We start from the raw sequence: 22,135 nt of genomic DNA, 5'->3' as shown, positions 1-22,135 counted from the left end.
ATGACAACTCTGGCTGGAGCTGTCCCCAGGATGATGCGACCCGGGGCCGGACAGAACTACCCCCGCAGCGGGTTCCCGCTGGAAGGTAAGGCCGCGCCCGGGCTGCTGCCACTCGGAAAAGTGAGAACTGCTCCGTGTCAGGAGGCCGGGACAAAGCAGCCCCCGCCCCGGCCCGCCGAGAGCCGCCGCACGGGGAGCTCCCCGGACAGCCCGCACGGCTCCCACCCCCGGGCTCCCAGGGCCGCTGTCCCGCGGCGAGCATGGCAGGGGCCGCTGCGGGGAAGGCCCGGCTGCTCTGGCCTCGCACCCCGGGAGCCTCTGTCCCATCCGGCCGGCGGGAGCGGGGGGAACTGACCGGGAGGTCGGCGGCGCAGCGGGCCCTGAATCCGCTGTTTGGCAAAGTGAAGGGCGGTGATCTGGGGAGCCCAAAGTTAGGAAAAAAGTGAGGAAAAAGTTAGGAAAAAATTAAATCAAAATTAAATAAAAGCGATGCAAACGAAATCGAGAAGAACTATAGAAACGAGGGCATGTCCCGGGCGGGCAGGGCCGCTGCAAGCGGTGGTTCTTCCTTCAGGCAGCGGCGGTGCGAGAGCCCCGCGGCGCCGGGGAGCCCCGCAGGCTCCAGCCCGGGGCGAGGACAGGGTCTGCGGTGGCTCCCACCGCCGCACCCCAGGGCGGCCGAGCCGCAGGCCAGCCCCCTTGCCCCCGGGGAGACCGCGAACTTCCCGCACCGGGGAAGCCCTGAAACCTGGCTCCGGTGCAACAGGTGAAGCCGCCCCGCCGCCTTCCCCTTCCCGCCGGGGCGGCAGCGCGGGGCTGCACGGGGGCCGGCGGGCCCCGGGCGCGCTGCGGGGCGGCTGGGGCGGGCGGGTGGCGGCGAGTTGCCTTACAGAAAAGCAACGACAAAAAAAAAAAAAAAGACCCAGCAGGATCCGAAGGAGACGTTAACGCCATTTCCCCCTCCTGCCTCCCCTCCCCTCCTTTTCTAGTCTCTACTCCTCTAGGCCAGGGCAGAGTCAATCAGCTCGGAGGAGTGTTTATCAATGGCAGGCCTTTACCCAACCATATCCGACACAAGATAGTGGAGATGGCCCACCATGGCATAAGGCCCTGTGTCATCTCTCGCCAGCTGCGAGTGTCCCACGGCTGCGTCTCCAAAATTCTCTGCAGGTACCAGGAGACGGGCTCCATCCGGCCGGGGGCCATCGGCGGCAGCAAGCCCAAGGTGAGCTCCTCCGCGCCCGCCCGGAGCCGGGCAAACCCCGGCCTCGGCGACGGGGAGCGAGGCCCAGCGGGGACTCAGCCCAGGGTGGCCGGCACCGGGGTTTGCCGGCGGGGTGGCAGCACCCCGGGAGGACCGGGGGTCCGTGCGGGGGCCGGGGGTGGGCGCAGACACGCACCGGTCACGGCATCGCCTGCCGCGTCCCCGCCTGTTGCTCCGAAAGTTTCCGAGGCTTTAAAAAATATTGTTGCAGTTTCGTGGCAACGATTTTTTTTTTAATTAAGAAAATGCTATTTTAAAAAATAGCTTATCAAACGACACTAGGGAGAAAGGGGTCGTTTTGTGAACGCTAGGCTGTCCAAAGCCCCGAGCGCCCCATGCTTAGCCCCGCGAGAGCCGCGGGTGGGCTCTGCGCTGCCGGGACGGAGCGGGGAAGCGATCGGTCAGATGTCACGGCTTGCACAGCGCGGCGGGATCGGGCCCTCGCTTCTTTCGTTGCAAAGCGCAAAAAAAATTTACCTGTATTTCTGTCTGCCTGTCTACCGCTCCTTCTCCTGCTCTGTTTATTTTTCTGTCCGCTCCAAAGCTGCATGTATTTATAGCAACACCGCTAAAAAATTTATGCTTACAATAACGCAGACAAATATGGATCCTCATCTCAGGATTACCCTCTTATAGCTTTTCGTTCCCACAAAAGCGAAGTAAAGGCTTGAGTTTCTGTTGAAAGTTCCTGCTAGATTTTTTCCTTTTGTTGCTTCTAAAGTGGCAATGCCTGAATTTTCCCTTTCGGTGTTAGAACTAGTGATATTTTTTTATAAGCTTATTACTCGAACGAAAGACTGTTCCCAGCCGGGAGAGCTTTGCTTTGTCTGAATTCGGCTTTATTTTAAAATTACGAGGCCATCGAAGAAAACTCTTGGTACTCGGACCTCTCAGCGGTTTTATTATGTTACTTTTTATTTGGCGCTGCAAACTTTGTTCGGCCGAAACTTTACTGACTTGGAGCTTCGCTGACACGGCGTCCTCCTCTAATCGCGATCCAGAATTTCCCCGGGATTTTCTTTCGGCAGCCAGTGCTGCCTAATTCGGGGTTTTCCTTGCCGAGGGCTCGATCCCACCTTCCCGTACAACCCCGGAGGATTTCCTGGGAAGTTTCGTTTAACAGAGGGGGGTGCTTGTCTTATGCGGGCCCGTTGCTACCTCTCACGTCCCCTCTGATTTTAATCTGCCCGTCCTCGGGGTGTTTTATAACGGGGTTTCTAAGCGGGGCCGGTGTCGGCTCTCGTTGGCGGCGGTGCGGGTCGGCGCGGCGGCGGCGGGGAGGCTCTGGCCGCACCGGGGGTCCCGGCGGCGGCAGCCCGGGCTCCCGCGGCCGCTCCCGGCCATGCAGACTGTGCCCGCTCGCCTTGTCTTTACTGAAGCAGGTGACGACGCCGGATGTTGAGAAGAAAATCGAGGAATATAAGCGGGAAAACGCGGGCATGTTCAGCTGGGAGATTCGGGACAAGCTGCTGAAGGACGGGGTGTGTGACCGCAACACGGTGCCGTCAGGTACGGGGCGCACACCTCCCGGAGGGCCGGGAGAGGGGGTACGGGGAGGGCAGCGTGAGACCCGGGGCGAGCCCCGTACCCGGCGGGAGCGGGGCCCCGGGCCGGACTGGTGCCCGTGAAGCGGCCGGCGTTAGCACGCTGGTACCGGCAGCCGCGTCCCCGGAGGATTCCTGCGCTCGGCGGGGGTGTTTTTAATTAAATCGCAACTGCATCCCCCTCCCCTCCCCCCGCTCCCCCCGCTTCCCCACCGGGCTGCTGCCGCGGGAGGGTTCGGGGCTTGCCGGAGACCCGGAGCTGGGAAGCGGGAGGCGGGAGCAGCTCCCTGTGCCGGAGGGTTGTTTGCGGGAGGAGGGGGCACATGGAGCCGGTGCGGTATTTGTGCGGGTGTCCGTGAGCTTTTCTCATCACCCACTGCTTGGGCTTGGGGGGCGGGGGGAAAATACTTGCGGGGCTGCTGTGCCGGTGCTGGAGCATGGTGTGGGACAGTGTCCCGTGAAAACCCCCGCGGGGAGGGGAGCGGGCAGCCACCACCCGGAAAGCCCTGACTGGTAGCAGCTGGGGGGTGAGGCATGGGGCAGCGGCACCGATGTGGGGCTCATCTCCCTGGCCTGACCCGGCCACCGTGGGGGACTGCTGGGAACAAGCCTGGTCACAGCTCTGTGCTCCCCCAAAAGTGAGCTCCATCAGCCGCATCCTGCGGAGCAAGTTTGGGAAAGGCGAGGAAGAAGAGGCTGAGCTGGAGAGGAAGGAGGTGGAGGAAGGCGACAAGAAGGCCAAGCACAGCATTGACGGCATCCTCAGCGAAAGAGGTAAAGTCCCATTTCGCCCTGCTCTCCACAGAGCCCTGGGACCCGCCTGTGCCAGCCCAGGGTACTGGTGGGTATCGCTCTCCCCCTTCCCTCTCCTTCTCCCAGAGGCTGTCCTGGGGCCAGTGTAGCGGGAGGTATAGGACAAGGAGCTAGCCCCAGCAGGGCTGCTGCCATGTCCCATTCCTCTGCCAGTGCGACCCTGCAGCGTGCAGGAATGGCGCGGAGGTGGGGGCAAAGACGAGGGTCGCCACCGCTTTGGCTTTCAATAGCAGGGACGGGGGCCAGGGAGTAGGGAGGGCCAGAGCTCGCTGCAGAGCCCCCGGCATGCCTGTGGCAGGGGCTGCTTTCCCAGCCCAAGGCGAGCAAAAGGCCGCAGCTGCGCAGAAAGGACGGTTGTAGCCAAAGGCTGCAGAGCCTCAAGTCTCTGCAGCCGTGGACAGGGTAGGGAGCCGCGTGTTTTGATTCTGCTCCTCTGAAAACTGCTGGGAAAAGCTTGTGTTGGTGGTTGGTCAGGGGCTGTGAGGAGGTTGCAACCTGAACAAGGCGGAGGCGAAGTGCTGCTCCGGGGGGCAGCCACTGCCCTGGCTGCGGTTGTGCCCAGCTCCCCGCCTGGGCCGGAGTGGAGGGGCAGGCGAGGGCCCGGCTGGGCGGCCCTTGCATGGAAGTGGCTGCCCAGCACATGCACAGGCACTGGAGAAGGCGAGACAAAAGTACCAAATGAGCTGGTCAAACATTTGTACAACTTTTCCAGCTTTTACAAAGAAGGCCTTCTATACACAATCTACACTTGGAGATGAACTTGGAAAACAAAGAGGGGGGAGTCCATTGAAACTCACACTTTGGCTTTGCACAGACAAAGCTTCAGCTAGCAGCAGCTTGATGTGAACAAAAGAAGGCAACCTTTTTATAATTCAAGGAGAAAAGAAGAGAAAACAGCCCCACAAAAGGCTGAGAAAAGACATTATGGGCTTGCAATGAGGGATGAATTATTCAATGAGCCTCTAATAGCTGATGCTCCACGCAGTTTTATGGACTCTCCACCATGGAAAAAGTAGCTATTTTTACCTAGAAAATGTTTCTAGCATTTCTAGACATCTAGAGGTGCTCAGTGGTATTCAAGGACAACTGAAACCAATCCTTTAAAAGTAGGGTATCTCCTTGTTGTTTAGGAACAAATCCGAAAACACTCCCAAAGCTTAGTTTTCAACTCTGTTATTAAAGCTTTCAGGGGAACCTCATCTTCTGCATGTATGTGTTTGTGTGGATGTGTGTGATACAAACATGCAGAAGATGCTAACAAAGCTATAGATTTTAAAGCGAGAAGGCACGGTTTGATTGCCCGGTCTAGCTGCCCCTGTACGATGGGTCACAGAGTTTCTCCCAGAACCTCCTACAACAGAGAATTCTTCTGAGGGACATGGCACCAAGGGAAAAATAGCTAAACTCAGTGCGCTGGTTGTTAAAATAACTAGCTTTCTGCCTTCCTGAATTTCTCAACAGAGATTAGAAACAGAAGATAGGAAGCCTTCATAGTGTCCCTGCTTTGTGGAACAAAGAGTAATTAATAGAGACAGCAAGACAAAAAATATAATTATCAACATAACCCACCCCTCTACTTCTCTTTGAAACAGTTTTCCTGTTCTTTGACTCTCTGCTCTTTAAAGCAGGGCTCTTGATCTACCGTAACTCAGTGTCTGGGTGCACGGCTGCCACCCTCCAGCCCAGGGGAGCCCCGAGCCTCTTGCAGGAAAATTGTTGGGGGTGGTGATGCCTCGCTGTGAACGGGACTCGCTCGTGCCCCCCAGCAGGGTCATACGAGGAGGCCGCATTCTGCCCTCCGATGTACCCCCTCCTCCACCTTCTGCGCATGGGAGTCTCCTACTTTGCTTCTTCTGAGTTCAGTCAGCGGCAAAATTCCCCTTGAGTAAATGGGGTAGTGCAGCCCTATGCTGTCCTCACGCGCACAGGTTTTTGCTGGATGAACGTGGCCGGGCAGTTCTGTGCAAACGGCGGCTTGATAATCCCGTCTGGTCTGTGACAGTGCCTGGGAAGGTTTGGCAGTTGGAGGGAGAGCGTGCTCTTCCCTGCAGCAATGCCTGCTCCCCCTCCCTGACTAGCAAGCTGTTGCTTAATCTTATTACTGGAGTGGCTGGGATGCCGCAGTGCAAGAGAGCTGCTGCTCAAGAAAGGATTTGTTACCATACACATGCCTTATGTATAGTGTGATACTATAGGGACAACACACCGGAGAGGTGTGGAAAAAACCCAACCATAAAATAAGTCCACCACTACTTTCCGTGCCCGGCCAACAAAAAAGGTTTTGCTTCAACTCCCGATGCCAGCAGAGGAGCTTCGATTTCACCCTGTCTATAAAAATCATCAGGTCAGATCCCGCTCTCTTACTGAAATAACCGGCAGCACTCCTGAGGATTTTGATGCTGCAGGATTGTATTTGTCAGTGCCCCCCAGCCCGGCCGTGAGGCCTGGTGTGGCAGAGGGTGCCTGCTGGCGGGGGGGTCTCCGACGCCTGGGCTGCTTGCAGTACGTCCGAAGGTTATCCCGGCGGTGCGCAGCAGAACCCTCGCCTGGTAGCTTGCTGCCGAGTGCTCTCCGTGGGAGTGCTCTGTGTTACGGAGTGAAAAAAGCACAGTATTTTGGAGTCTTTTATAGTTTGAGTAATTTTTATAGCTCTGGTCTCGGGGGCTCAAGGTATCCCAGCAGCAGGAGCGTGGGTGCAGGGAGACGTGAGGGAAGGCTCTGGGACAGGTCGGAAAGCAAGTCTTGGGGCTGAGCACGGAGCGGGGAATCACTCTCCTGCTCGGGAGCACACGCCTAGTGCTGGACATTTGCTGATACTGCCTGAAATCCCCTCCTCACCGTGGGCTTTTGGGTGGCTCGGAGAGAGGCATTTTTTTCTGAGGGAAAGGATAACAATTGTTGTAATTTTAATGGTAGCTAATTCAAGATTTGGGATTTGGGGAGTACATAGACTACAGTGGGATTAGGGAGAAGAGAAACATGATATTTTTTAAAAACGTGCAACAGAAACAGTATATCATGTGGCTTGGGATTTCTCCCATCACACATATAAGCATAGGTAAACTTTCATATGCCCCCTATAATTCTGTTTCAGCCTCTGTTCACGGACACTTAAATCTTATTCTCTCGCCGGCATTTACGGATGCCACATGTGCAGCCCGCTTTGCTGCGTTTCGGCATTTCTGTCAGAGTCACCCTCTGCCCTGATTTTGGATATATATTTAAAGAAAACCTTGATTGTCGCAGTGCATATCAGGAAGCTTATAATTCTATAATAGCATATCTGTATTTCTGCATGCATGATGTATTTTTCTTAAAGGCACAAGCCATAAATAAAGAACATGAAAGAGAAACTTTTGTGCCTTTATATGGCACATCAGGGCATATTTTTAGCATAACCGCTACAAAAGAGGGAGTCGCTTGTACCTTTAGTGGGAGCTATGTGCGGCATGGTTTGCTGACTAATCTGATAACTCCCGGCTTCATAAGATAGCTGTTGTTTTCTGGCAGAAACCGGTGGCTTTCAGCGCTCAAGCGATGGGGCGTAGAGCTGGTCCTCGGGCCCGCTGCAAGCAGGCGGTGCTGGCTGGGGCTGGGGCCGGGACCCCCCCGCCCGGCCTCAAAGGGGGCCTCTGTTCCCGGCCGGCGGAATTGGCCCCCGGGCCCTGTCCTGGCGGATCCTCCCCCAGTCATGCGCGCCCGTCCAAAAAGGGCCCTACTCATCCCAAGCCTCTACCCTTGGCTGTACTGAGAGCAATTCAGGCTACAGCAGACTAAATTGCCTCCTTTATTTCCTTCTTACTTTCATCTCGGACCAAACCCTTCCCCCCTCTCCCTCCCCTTCCTCTTTTCTTTTTTTCTGTGTGCCTGAGGCTCACATTAATACAATTTCGGCACCACCCCTATTTTTGTGTGTGTATGTGGAGAGTTTGAAGGCGGGGGGGGGCGGGGGGGGAAAGGACCTTAGCACAAAAGCCCTGCTCAGCAGCTAGAAAGTTCAAGCTGCTGCTGCTTCTCTAGCTGCATGATGCCTTTCCTGTTTGCGAGTTTTGGGAAACATTTTTGCTTTGTACTGTAATGGAATTAGAGGACAGATGCTGACTGTAAATGGGACACGCGACTACCAGCCCCTAGCTTAAATATTTAGATGCAATGTTACAATTACTGACTTGATGCACAGGCTTTGAAGTGGTGGCACATGATCTAAAGGGTAGCTCAGGCTAGATGGGCTTGCAGATGTTTTGATTAGGGTTGGTCAGTATCACGCAGCCAGTTATTTTTAGGTGGTTAAACCAATAAAGGCAGTTTATTAAGGGACAGGATTAACATGCAGGCACCAGATATCGGTTCGAGTCATCCCATTCATTTCTGCATTGTAGACTGTCGGGTTAGCAGCCGGAGCACGGGACGAGGCAGATGCTGAGTTAGATTTTGGTTTTGATTTTCTGACGAAGGGCTTGTCGCAATTTTGCTCCAGCGGTAAGAGGACTTAGTCACTGTGTGAAATACTGTTGTGTCTTACGGCAACTGTGTTCCCTCCCTCGATGTTCCCGGTAAAGATTCACTTATTGAATGAAATGTGATGACTGTGGCTGCAGGCAATTATCTTCTCGAGTCTGGAATTTCATACAGTACTTTACATATTTGGTCACTAGCAGGTCTAAGAAATTGTCTCATGTAACTTGAACAGAATTTCGTTTCTGAGGCTCTCAGAGCTGACAAGAAAATAGTGCCTAATTAAGATAAACTCCCCAGCAACTCCAGGATTTGGCTCTAGGCCGATAGTGCTAAGAGTATTTTCTGTCTGTCTTTTTCCCCTTTCTTTCCTCATATCTCAATAGTGTGTGCGAGTTCGGTCCTGGGCAGAAAAGCCAGGTGCTGCACAAGTGCAAATCGATGTAGGTGATGCCACGCAAACCCAATACAGCTTTGTTTCTTCTGCCTGACCCATCGTCACTGTGGGGCACTGGGCCAGGCTCCTGCTTTCAAATCATTATCCTGAGCTAAAAATATTAACTGATGACCTCAACGATGAATAATGACCTCAATATCAAGCAGGAGCACGATGTTCCAGCATGCTGAGCATTTTCAGAAAGGTGCTAAATCTTTGTATTCTGAGTGACTTCAGAGAGGAATTTGCAGCTCCAGAGATGCTGGCAGCAGCCTGTGCCCTCCTGTCTTGAAGGCAAGCTGCGGGACTTTGCGGGGTGCTAATTGTCAGACTAGCTGCACGCTAGTCGCCTTAGATAAGCACTAGTAATACTTCCAGCTGTGGGAAGAAAGGGTGCTACTCAGTCTAGCAATGGCTCTCTGAAGTAATGTATAGGTACATCATATTCCTTTCTTGAAATCATGATTTCATTAATGGGTTTCCATGTTTTGCCTCCTTAGGGACACTTTTTTTCAACTTAAGAGTCAGTGCCTATTCAAACAGAATTGCTGTGGGCATCCTTTCCAGTTTTTCTAATTGCATATATCTAGAACAAAGGCAAATGTTATTTTAGCAAATATCAGGATTGCTTCACACAGAGCAGTTGATTTACTTGAATTTGTACCCAAGTTTGCATCTTATTTGGTTGCTCTGAAAATCTTAATAATCTATTAGACTTACACAGTGTCTTTCTGGAAAGGCTGAGGCAAGAAACATGGTTGGTTGACTTCAGTGTGGCTAGGACTTGCTCTGAAAATGTGATTTTTATCTTTGGCTTTCTGGATTCTCCTACGATTGCAAATCCTTGACGTCAGTAGGAATTTACCATGGTAAAGATCAGGCTCTTCTTGAAACCAGCTCTGCAATGTGCTGAGCAACTGCAGCTCTGGGGGAAATCCTCAGGTTTAGGATGTGAGATGGGTTTACTGGATTGGGTATCAGACCTCCAGTTCTACAGATGCTATCATATGTGGGTAGTGGCGAGGAGTCTCGCTCAAAGGGCCTATTCATGTGTTACTCACGTGGGTCGGGGCAGGCAGGAACGGGGCCCAAATTTGTTCTATTCTGTGAATAGAAACTACCCACTAGACAAGAGTGTGACTCTAATCCCGAGTGAAAGTCTCTGGCAAAACTCTCACTGAGGGCAAGGATCTCTCTGTCTGTGTTTACACAGAGGTCGCGATGGTATCAGCAGACAGACAGAGATTTTCATTAGATAAAAAAAAATAGGAATTAATGCTGAAAGTAAAAGTTGATGCTGATGAAATCCTTAAAACAGATTTTTTTCCGTGTCTGATTTTGAATAGTAATTCTCTGTTGTATCAGTCAAAGACAATGCTTTTATCTAACTCTTACTCAGGGAAGGTTTAGTTTGGTATTAGGTTTACTTATTGATAAGGGCTGGAACAGCGTTTAGAAGAGGGAAGCCAATAAAGTTGATAGTGATAAATTATCACGAGTCCCCAGGGCTGTGTAATAAAACTGCATTGGGAAATGAAGCAGAACTACAAAGTGCTCTCTGGTTAATTTAAGAAGAAATTGAGTGAAACGCAAAGCAATAAATCAGAGCAAGCCAGTCAATGTGAATTTCTCCATGTAAATGTCACTTTAAATCCTACCTAACAAACACATGTGGCTAGAGAAAGAACAAAATATATAAATAAAAATGTGGGATACTTCCAAGTGTTCCCCAAACGCTGAGCTCTCTGGCTAATAAAAATGATGCACAGTAACATAATTCACCGCAAGACCTTGTTTAGCGTAGTGTGAGCGCGGCATTTTCCTTTACTTGCCCTGGAGTACTCCCGTCCCATGCTGTTAAACTAATTCAGTTTAAATGACTCTGCCTAGAAAAAAAAAAGTGAAGTGTAATGAAATTAAAACTCACTGAGGACACATTGGAGTTAAAGTGTGTCATGCGCCGAGATTATTTAGTTAGTGGGGTTTGATGTAATTGTTGACAGGTCATTTATTCATCCTAGTAAATAAAGATTCACGAACTATTAAGAATGTGCATATATAACTAGTAAGACAGTAAAAGGCAATTAAGCAGTCAGTTTAATGTCTTATCTTGCTGGTTGCCCTACAGTTGTTTTACAACTAGGAATTAAAATTTGAAAAGGCAGTTTTCAGTGTCCCTGGCCAAATATTGATTAAGTAGTTGTTTGCTGATGCCATTGTGGCACCTAAAAAGGCCAGTAGTTCTGCCCCTTGTTGTTCATCTTCCATTGTCGCTGATTCTTAACCTCGGAGATCAAAGGAGGATCATTTCAGTTTATCTGTCTTGGAAAATCCTTCTTTGCTCCTAAACCCGTATGGATTAATGGCCAAATTGTCTTTAATGAGATGTGAAATTTGAATGGAATCCTTATTTTGCGTGGTCTTTTGGATGTATGCACTGTACGCTCTTACAGTTTTGCGGGGGGATTTTTGTTTAGCATGATTGGATTTGTTTTTGTTTGAATTGTTTTATTTTTACTGTACAATGCACTGAAATTTTCCTATTACAACAGGTAAAATATGTGGTATTTCACTGAATTCTAAGGAAACTAATTTTATTGCATGTAATCTTTTTGATGAGTGTAGTCTAAAGAAAAGAAAGTTGTTTTTTTTTTATACCAAGTCACATAGGAGATAAATGGTGCAGGGCCACCACTAAAAGAAAGAGAATTTGAGAAGCCAGCCAGTTCTCCAGATTAGGCTCCCAGTATAAAGGGAACACAAACGAGCTTGCAGCACTTCTTTGTGCATTTTCTTCAGTTTTGATTTTACAGTCCTCACTTGCATCAGCAAGGATAGTTGTACTGCTCTTCCTTAAAAAAGGGGGGAAAGTCAGATCGGCCAGGCCGTGCTGAAAAGCAAGCAGGAGTCCTTGAGAATAATTGGTCCCTTGTTGCTTTACAGAAAGCTATACTTATTTCAGAGATAGTAAAATATATTCCACCACATCCTCAACAGAAGAGGCTGTGCAATCTGGATGCGTTATGTTGGCTTGTAATTATGATATGGAGTTTCAGCTGAATTGTAGGGTATGTGGGCATTAGATCCAGGTCCCGCTGCTCCCACTGGCATCTCTGGACACAAAAATTTAGCTTCACAAACAGTGGTAAGAAGCCTGGTGAAGCCGGAGAGCCTCTCCTGGTATCGCATTGATTTTACATGGGTGAGCCTTCTCTGCTGTAGTGACAAACAGCAGAGCAAAGGGCTAAACCAGAATGTTTTTAATCAGCTTTTCTCATTCCCTTTCTTAAATACACTGTTTTCATTTTGTCAGTTATCTCTGAATAAAATATCAGTCCATGCATACTTTACAAGTACCCAGCTACTTTAGGAGACGTTTTGCCCCAGAGTAACAGCTAAAATTCTTTGAAAGCATTTTAGGTACAAATTTCCTTAAAGTCCATGAACTCAACTTGTTCATTTCCATGGAGAGCTGCAGTGATGTACATTCTACCTTTTGATTTTTTTTATGGATGTTTGCCTAGATGTAGACTTTCTGCCAAACACGACCAATGCTTGTATCATGCACAAGTCCATATATGGATCTGTCTTAAGGATTTTTGTAGTTATGATATGCCTCACGTTGGATGTCTGATCCAAAAATGACTATGTAGTAATTTCTTTATCAGATATAATGTCACATAGATCACTGTGGTTTGAATCGCATGAAGAATAAACTGTCTGCAGCTGACATTTCTGCAAGCGGACAGCTTATTCAGCCCCTGTCAAATCTTATTCACCTTATTTAAATGAGTAGGACTGTTCATGCCAATATAATTGGGATCCGTTCCATATACCGGCCCAGAAAAGCAATAACAACTACAGTTCTTCTGGTGAAATTACTCTATTCTTCTTTGTTAAAAATATAACCGATGTATAACCCATATACCCCCTGCGAGGCAGTAGCACCAATATACTCAGTGTAACCAAATCAGACTTAAAACTGCTTTCCATCTCTACAACTTTAACTGGCTCAAAGAAAGGTGGAGATGAATATAGACAGCTCTTATAGAAGCCAGGCTAACGGGGCAGCAGGGAACGCTCCTACAGAAAATCACTTTTTTACTGAAGATGGTGTGGCAGGACTTCCTTTTCAGTTTGACCTAAGGGCTGGTTGTTTGATCTGGTGTGAAGTGCTGAAGGGTTGGAGGGCGAGCTGGGGGGACCAGCGTCCGAGTGAGGACTCTGACACCTACCCAGCCCCTCTGGTTAGGCTGAGTGGCGAGAAAAAACCTGCACAGAAGTAGCTGGAAGTCAGGTTTCCACTGGTTTCACTAACAGCAAAATAAGTTGTTTTCATCAAGGATAGAAATGGAAGGTGAAGTACACTACTTTTCTATTTTCACAATGAAATCCTGTGAAGTATGTTTTGCCCAAATTAAAAACAATAAAAAAATCTCAGGAATTCTATTTACCACGTATAAATCAAAATTAATTCCACTGCGGCTGGATGCTGGTGTGTGATCCAATGCTGAATTAGATCATCACTATTGACATGTAAGAAGGGATCATTTCAAATAACTACCACCCTGCAGATTTCACTCCCTCAAGTGCTACCCCTTCCAATAGTTTCACCAAAGCCAGAAAAGTTACCTGACTAAGGACTGTTTACACAGAGTGATGTTTCAAGTGAGTAGTCATCAAACCTTTATGGTGCAATATTTTGGAGGGTGGGAGGTCTACAAATTTTTCTGTACATTTTTCTTTAAATTTGTAATACATGCAATGCAGAGATGCATGCTGTAACTGCTCTTGCTGCCTATGGTACATGTATAGTATACAGCTTAACTAGGTTCTTTGCTACCATCTGTGGAACTGGAAAATAATTAGAAGGTAGCATTTAGGAATCTATTTAGAAGATCATACAATAGATGTTGCAGTTAGGAAAAAGCCCTGTGGGTTCATCCCCGGTTTAGCACAGTTGATTGGACCTGTTCCCTTTTAAATCAACGGGATCAAGCAAAAATGCTCAAATATTTGGCAGCTATACAGAAAGCCACAGAAATGCCCCTTGCTTTAGCACCCACAATTTGTTTTCCAACAAATACAGTCTTATCTTTTGAAATCCCCTGAAAACTAACTGCTTGTCCACCTCTTCCAAACAGCACTGAGAGTGGCATAAACACAAACTGCCCGCTGTGTGCGCCGGAGCGGGTGATCGGGGCCAGCCTGCGCTGAGCCGGGGCCAGCGGGGACTCAAGCAGTGAAAAGTATTGCGGGCTCTCGGGATGCTCACCTCTCCCAGTGAAAATGCAAAATGGCTGCAGACAGCAGACATTTTGTTTATCTTTTTATTATTTCCTTCTATGTTTAAAAAGTTTCTTGAGACCAAATTATTCCATCATTCACATCCGAACAATCCCCTGCTCTTATCAAGGGCTATGCAGGTTATTTAGGGTTGAATTTGGCCCTGATATAAAGGTTTAATTACAGATTTGAAGGAACTCATTCACTTTCTCAGACTTAGCAAGACTTTATAGTGCTAAACATCTATTTTTGTTGATAAATAAGAGATCTGACATGGCAAGTAAGCGTAGGTAAAAAGTTACAAGCAGAGCAAATTAAGAAGAGATGCTTTAGAGAACTGCACTTAAAAATTTTCTAACACATGATTTAGCAAAAAAAGGCAAACAAAACCCCATGCCCTCTGCTGCGAGAAGCTCTGTAACCAATCTGCTCCATCAGTCCCTCCCGGCAGGACAGGAGGCAGAGTGCTGCTTGCTCAGTTTGATTTCTGGCTCCTCCCTGGCTGAAGGGTAGCACGAGGGGAGGCACGCTCTGTCCTCCAAAACTGCATTCCTCCCCTCAACCACTGATCCTAATCAACACAGCACATGAAATTTTGGGAAAGAGATCAGGAGCTCTAAGCAGAACAGTTGTCAAACTCTACACTATGACAAGCATAAAGAGGATTTTTCTCCAAACTCTTAGAGGTCACTTGGCCAAGGAAGAACTTAAGCCAGGATTCAAAGTTACTGTACTTCTCCTGCCTTGTCAGTCGAAAAGATGGAGTGATGATTGATGACAAAAATGTCTCTCTTAATCTGACATCAGGAACAGACTTGTCAGCCCTAGAAGAGTAAATCAGAGACAAAAATTTAGAGTGAGTATTAAAAGAATCCCAAATACATCTAGTATTTGAATACAGGTAATGGTAGTTGTAAATAAAAAGTAAAACACCCCAGAAAAGTCCTATAAGGGGGAAAAAAAGATCCTCCAGGTGATCAAAGAGTGGAGCAGGGACTCATCTGTTTCCAATCTTGGGTGTTACCATGCAGAAAAGTCACACCATTAAATAAATAGGCCAGCTGGCACTTATTTTTTGGCCACTGGCTAGCACAGGGAAGGCATGCAGAGCGATGGGTTTCCCGGGACAGCGAAGGGGGAACTCCGCTGGATGCACTTCGTTTCCTTGCTGTTACTCTTTGCGTTTTACCCTCAGGGGTTTTGAGGAGTGGCGTGCCTTTGGGGTACCTTGGACCAGTCTTGCAGGGCCAGATCCTTTGGTTAAAGGACCCATTGTGTTTCTCTGAGCAGTGGGTTGGCAGCAGTGAGGGGAGCCCTGCAGGGATTTGGGGCAGTACCTCTGAGTTCAGGGGTGGCTCCCAGCCCAGGTGGGAGCTGGTGCTACCCTGTTCCCAACTTGGGGAAGCTCCTTGCTCTGCCTTTCTCTTCCGGGAGCTTTGTAAGTGCTTTTTAGCAAAGCTTAAAGCTTTAAAGTTTAAAGCCAGGACTGTGGTGTTCTCTAGGTGGAGATGTTGTGTTCACAGTTGTGCTTTGTAGGTGGTGGTTTGCACTTGGTGACGTTCAGCTCTTGGAGTAGATGCCTTAGGTCCCGGTGATTTGGGCTAAATGGCTTCCCCCCACTTGCACAGCTGGTGCTGGTTTGCTGCTGAATTTCCCACAGCTGTGGGAAAGGGGCTGCCAAAGGCATCTTTCCATCGGCTTTAACAGTCTTCTGACTGGGCTGTGGGGAGTGTGGTTCTGCATCTTTGGGGGGATGGAGGAGCTTTTTTTTTTCTTAATATCCTTTTTGAGTAGGAAAGAGTGATCTTTCCTCTTTAATGTGTTTATAAGTAAGTGATACCCCTAAATACAAATAAACAAGAAAAAAGTGGTCATACCAAAATTAGTGCTAGAAGAGTTGGGCTTGGTTTGGAAGGGAGCTGGTTTGAGTTGGTATAATTTGCTCTGTGTGTCTCAGAGTGACTCTCTGCATTGCCTGTGCCTGGAGCCAGCTGAGATGGGGCTGCTCACTCCCCCGTCCTGGTTACTGGTCTCTGCCTCTGCTTGGTCATGATGCCCCAGAGCAGGAAGAAGCTGCTGTTTCTTGCTTTCTACGCTCTCCTTGATTTTTATTTTTTTCCTCCTGTTGCTGCATATTCTGGCAGTGTGTGCCATGGAGAAGGGGCTGGAGTGTAGGAGATCTGCCTGTGTCAGTTGCTCCTGTTTGGCTAAACCTTCTCTTTGTATCTTTGTGGGTTTGGTGGGGTTTTGGGTTTGGTGGGGTTTTTTTTTGTTTTGTTAGAAATGGAACCAATGATATTTTCCTTCCTCAATGGTATTTCCAAATGTCTGTGATCCAGAAATCAAAAGCATTATATAGGTTCAGCTACCATAGCTCATCTGCTGAAACTGCGAATCCAGATGAAATGATGGTTTAGAACGAATGCTTTGTGGCTAGAAAGGATTGTAACCTGTCTTTGGAAGAGCAGTTGGGCTTCCAGCCTTTGGGGTTGTAGAGCTGGGGAACATTAGGTTGGTTATAGGGGGGTCTGTGAGTGTCCTCTGGTCCAGTGGCCTGTGGTGTGAGCATGCTCCAACCCCTGGCTCAGCGCAGCAGGTGAGTGTGTTTTGATGAAGTAGATCAAGACTCAGCATTTTTATTCCTAATACTTTTATTACTATTGTTTACAGCAAAAGCGGATCAATAACTAGCATGATCTGGGATTAAGTTCATGAATTCAGAGGTGTTGCCTCAATTTACATCGAGGCTCTGAGACACAATGTGTTTGCTGGCGTACAGCAATTAATGATACATACTTTTTGCTGGTTTTGCTGGGTTTCCCATGAATAGCCTGCAATTTTCTCAAATATGTGGTGTGGAAAATCTATTCAATAATATATGCAAATAATCTTTGGTTCTAAGCAAATATCTGATGCTTGAAATTTATGTGGTTGTGACTGGGCACGCAGGTCTCAGACTGTTTTCTCTTCTAGAACTGGGTGTTGCTGTTGCATTCACTAAGAACATATAACTTCTGAATAGCTGCTTAAAACACTTTATTTCTTTTTAAATTGGATTTTTTTCCTAAGGTACTTGTTAAAATAGAAATATGAACTGAGCAGAAAAAGGAGACAAACCCCATGCTTTTAAACATTCTTATGTTCTATATTGCTAGAATTTGTAGTTTAAAACTGTAGCTTTCAAAATCTTTATGCAACAGAATGTGTTTCTCTGTGATGGGATTTTGTATTAGACTGATTAGAGATGAACTGTTTTGGTTTGGTTTTAAGTTATTGCATTTTTTAAATGAAATCTGTACTTTCTTTTATAAATGTTTTTCCTAACAGAGAGAAATAATCTAGTAACTTGGACATAAAGGTATGAGCCCAAGAAATGAGGAGCCAGTTCCAGTTGATGGACTGGCTTGAACTTGTCAACAGCTCTTCAAAAAGAAAAGAAAAAGTTTTTAGATGTGTAACTACAGTACAACTTGTGGAAAGGCAAGATTCGATTTCCAGAGTTGCTGATACAAATAGTTGATACCGATTGCTAGAGTTTCAAGGAAAATGGCATTGTTACAGTCAAGTTTTTTTAAACAGTAAAATTGTGGTGTTTGTTTTGTGGTGGGTTTTTTTTTTTACACCACTAATTCCTCTAATTAATAGTGTCAAGCATGTGAGATTTCTCATAAACCTCAAAAAAAGCCTATTGAATTTAATGGCAAGACTTGCATTGTCTTTAATGAAATTTGGTCAGACCCTAAACTAAGAGGGTTTCTTTCTCTCTTTTTTCTTTTTTCTTCTCTCTCCTTTCCTTGAGGGGGAAAAAGTTTTGGTTTTTTTGAGGAAACAGGGGAATTCTAGCATTCCTGGGCATGAGAGGAGAATACTGATTAGAATCAGGCAGAGAGCAAGCAGGTGCTGAGCATGTTCATTGCTTAACCCCCTGCCCTGCTCCCGCATCCCCGCCCTGACCCAGCACACAGACCCTGCAAATAGCAGCGAGTTGCCAGATGTTGGAGATGTTTTCAGGGAGAGCGATTATTCTCCAGGTCTCGTCTAAAACCGGGGACTTCCTACAATGGTTGTATTTCATGCTTAAAGCTGGTCTGGATAAGCCACTGGAGACTATGCCGGGGAAAAATACCGTATTTCTGAGGACGAGAACTGGCTGTTCTGTTGCTGACGGCTGCGTGTCTGTGGTATCTGTTTGCAAAAAGCAATGCAAAAAACTAACAAGCAGAGTAGATTGCCTGAGGGGGGAAAGCTGTCTATTTTTTTTAATGAACAAAAAAAGATTTTATGGCTTAGAAACAGTACACCCTAAAGAGGTGTGTTTAAAAGTTAGACTCGAAAGCTTTTGTCTGGAGAATAATACGCTTGGTGTAAAGAGCGGCACAATGGAAGTCTTTTCTTCTAGTTATGTATGGGCGAGCATCAGTCAGCCAAGGAAGAACTTCAAAGGCCAAAGTAAAAACTTGCTAGGCTCTTTCTTTCCTGACAGGTTTTTCTTGAGGTAAGATGGGGAGAGCTGTTTATGCTGGGAAACCTCTCTGTCCTGTATCAGAGGAGGCAATAGATGCAAACTGAGGTACCCAGCCCGAACTTGCTCTGTCTCCAGTTGATGTTCCTTTTTGGAAGCTACTAAACTATCCCATCCCATGAGTCTTTTACTCCTTATTCATAAAGAGGTCTCAGAAATTCCACTTCTGCCTTGCTGGGAAGGTACCATGCCAGATGGAAGAGGAAGCTGTTTTCTAACCATATTCCTAGGGAAGATGATCTATTTCTCTGCCTCCAGAAAATACTCTTTATTTGTACGCCGTAAATTGCCTTTCAGGTTGGAAAATAGCCCCAGTGTGTTTTAATATAAGGAGTCCAAGGATATAACTGTGGTGCATTAAATCAGCCACTGAACTTCATGTCTGTCATGTAAATAACATCCAGAGAAAGATCTTCAACATGACCTTACATCATCATTTTGTTTGGTGAATTTTTGAAAGCTTTTTTTTTACCTGGGAGTTTATTAACATGATGTTAAATGCAGCAGTCATTTATGTAGGTTAAAAATGGATTTAATCAGCATTTTAGTGTTACCTGCAAAGCTGTGTTCTGGAGGTGTGCAAAGAAAAAAAAAAAAAGCACTGCTGCTTTAGTGCGTGTCATGTCAATCTTTGCTGAAGGCATAGGCACAACAGAGAAACCAGATGTAGGGAAAGCTCTTCCGTGTTCCCAAGACTGCAAAGCAGAGCGATCTGTACCAGAAGCCTAAACCACGCTGACTTTCCTGCTGATGCATGCAAGGCTGTTCACTTCCTGGGGAGTGGGGTAGGGAAAGACAGTCACCTTTTGGAACAGAGGAAATATTGCAGTATCGTAGCTCTGATACTCAAGAAATGCTTGTACAGGCAAGGCTCTGCCAGCCCACGTCCGGGGTGGTACGTGAGCATCAGGGAGCGCGGCTTGTGCCACCACGGAGCCAGTCATCCAGCAAAGCTGTGGGAGGAGAGTGCCGGGTCACCTTTCTCGTGAAGCATGTAGCACTTTATCTGAGCATCGGAGAAGGCTGTTGTCAAAGAGTGTTTGGTGCTAGCCTGTATTTGGGCTTTAGCACTGCGAGAGAAGACCAGTGGTGGCTGTTTGCGTGCCTGCTCTGTGTTCCTATCCTGATCAGCTACCTGCTCCAGCCTTACCATTTGAGTCCCTTCCCATGACAGCCCTCATTGTTAGCTATGCGTCCCGTGGGGAAGAACCACCAGTAATTTTGAACAAACTGGCAATAACATGTGTCGATAACTCTGCTTCATATTGTGTTTGAGTTAATGGCTTCAAGAATGGAAAACAAGATTTTTGGGTGATGTGGAAGACCTCTGTTTGCACATTCTGTCTGTTGGCTCGAGCCTGTCATACATGCTCAGGCATGCTTGGCTTCAGTCCAGCTGTTTGAAGGAGACTGGGTTTCTGTGAGGGTTAGGTTGGAAAGAAATGATTTGCCTACAACAGTAGCAGTTGTGGTGATGTTTGCCAGGAATGCATTACATGATTTATCTAGACAGAGTCTCTGGACTGCTTTGAAGCCATCAGTGGTCAGAAGGTAACTGAGAAAAGCTGGCTTAGTGTTGATTGGCTTAAATTTGCTCTCCAAGGGTTTGCATACCTACTGAAGAAAACTTCCAAGGAAAAGTTCTGTAAGTGGAAAAAAGATGGGTGAGCACTGCATCGGTGATTTCAGGTGAGTTCACCCTCATTGCTGAGCAAAGCAAAGGGGTGTTTGTGGTCAGGGAGCACAGAACAGCGATACGTGCAATTGTGGAGAACAGTCGTCTGAATGGATGCTATTTTATGATAAGTTTCAAATGCGCTATACTGCAACCTATTCCTGTGTTTTCTTTTGTCATAATGCAGTGCCATCTAACTCTGAAAATCAAGTGTCGTGTGAACAATCAGTTCCAATTAATTTTATCTTCCATTTTGGGAAAAGAGTGAAAGAATAAATAGGAATTAGAGCTAAAAATGGGACAGCAGGCTTAGATTTGGTAGAGTGCTGTCAGTGGGATTTTAGTTTTTCAAAACTAAAGAGGAGCATTTTGGATTCTGGGTCTGTTGTGGGCTGACAGCCTTAGACCGTTAGTGGGAATTGGATAATAGTCCTTGTTTTGCATCAGCTGTACAGAGCTTAAAACATATTTGGGAAATGAGAGAATTTGATTCCCGCTTGCATGGACCATTTTTAGACTCTTGCAATTTGAATATAACATTTTTGACCATGATCATGTCTCTGTATTCTCATCTCCATAGTACTCATTTATTTTTGTAAAATAATAAATAAAATGTCCTTTGACTTCCCTGGTACAAAAGTACTAGATAAATTCAGGGTGTTATTTTTACCCTATTCCTTCTCCTAATTTAAACCACTGTCAATTTGCCAGAGATTGAGATAAGGGAAAGTTGAGGACCTGGAGGGATCCTTATTTTGCTGCCACTTTTCATCAGACGCTAATTGCTTGCGGAGTAAGTGCCACAGGCATTGCAGAATGAGTCTTTACAAGTTTCAGAATAGAATAAAAACCTGAAAATTTGTCTGACAAGTTTCTGTTACACAAATATTCAGGATCTATTTGGGCATTTATCTGTCTCTGTCCTTGATTGCACAGGGCAGAGCACTGTGTAAAGAGCTCAGCATGAGGTTCTTAGATTTAGTCACCATCATCTCCTTTCCCCCCCATACGTTTCTGTAGTTACTCTGTATCACTGATTCAAATTTTAGTAAGAGAACAATTTTTAATCTCCTTTTGTATGTTTCATAGGCTACAATGAGGAAACCAGCATAATTTGAGATACTGACTTAATCTAATTACTCTTGCGAAACAAGAAATAATGGACTGAGGCATTACGAATTTGTACTTCCAGGCAGATGTTCTAATAAACTTATAGGAATTAGTGCCATAATACAGAATATGTTTTAAGACGAGATTCTGGTGTTGGCATCAAATCAGAGTGGTTCCTTTGACAAAGTTCCTTGATTTCCAGCAGTGTAACAGAGATCTGAATCTGGCTTTACGGATAACTCTGTACAGTTTGAACAACTGAGGACTCTTTCCTGAGCAAAGGCATGTAGGATGTACTGCCAGGTATAGGATTATCTGTGTTGTAAGGTTTAGTTATTTTTCTAATTTTTTGGGGGGGATATTAGTTGATGTTTATAGAGGATCTTTATTATATGAAACAAGTTATGGAATGAATAATACCATGGTTTTGGGTAAATCTGAAAGATTTCTGGTCACTTCTAATACAATTTCTGTAATAAGATGGTAAAGCACACTTTAGTTTGATATATGTGTTTATCTGATATTAGTCCCCTGAATGTATTGGTAAGAAATCTTACTGATCTTAAGGAACGATGCTCTGTAACATCTGCTTGTTGGGTGTGTGTCAGATCTCGTGTGCACAAGCATACATATGTACACAGCAGATATACGTAAACCATGGACCTGTCGGGGCAGAGCAGAGTCCGACCGGGCGCGTTACTCGTGTAGCCAGGAGAAAATCATGTACTTGTTACAATAGGTGTGTTTGTAACTCTTTAAGCAAAGCTGTACCTGTTTTTATTAGCAAAAGGATGCAACTGGAGGATTTGATGCATATTTTAAGAAAAGTTTCTTTTGCTGCTTGGAGGGCTTGCTGTCAACACCCATTAAAATCTTCAAATTTAAAACAAAACCAAAAAAACAAACAAAAACCCCCAAACAACCAACCCATCCCAAACCCCAAGTTTCAAACAAAACTTTATCCTATGAATATGCCGTGTGTGATGGATAATTTAGTAAACTAGGCTATATCCTCTAAGACACTTTCCTG

General features: G+C 46.6%; 1 protein-coding gene across 5 annotated transcripts in view; it reads left to right on the top strand.

Moving 5' to 3' along the window:
- The window catches only part of PAX3 (paired box 3), a 79,704-nt gene continuing 57,569 nt past the window's right edge, over window positions 1–22,135 (top strand). For 2 of the 5 annotated variants that reach the window (XM_054835850.1, XM_054835848.1), the window contains exons 1-4: window positions 1–85; window positions 990–1,225; window positions 2,644–2,773; window positions 3,448–3,582. In XM_054835850.1, coding sequence (XP_054691825.1) covers window positions 1–85; window positions 990–1,225; window positions 2,644–2,773; window positions 3,448–3,582 — 586 coding nt within the window. Of the gene's footprint in view, window positions 86–989; window positions 1,226–2,643; window positions 2,774–3,447; window positions 3,583–18,629; window positions 18,639–22,135 lie in introns of all 5 variants that reach the window. The other 3 variants (XM_054835852.1, XM_054835851.1, XM_054835849.1) reach the window with 3 other exon arrangements.

This window comes from Grus americana, chromosome 9 (genome assembly GCF_028858705.1).
Source record: "Grus americana isolate bGruAme1 chromosome 9, bGruAme1.mat, whole genome shotgun sequence".
NCBI lineage: Eukaryota > Metazoa > Chordata > Aves > Gruiformes > Gruidae > Grus > Grus americana.
The sequence above is the reverse complement of the archived record's forward strand: the minus strand, read 5'-3'. Positions and strand labels throughout refer to the sequence as shown.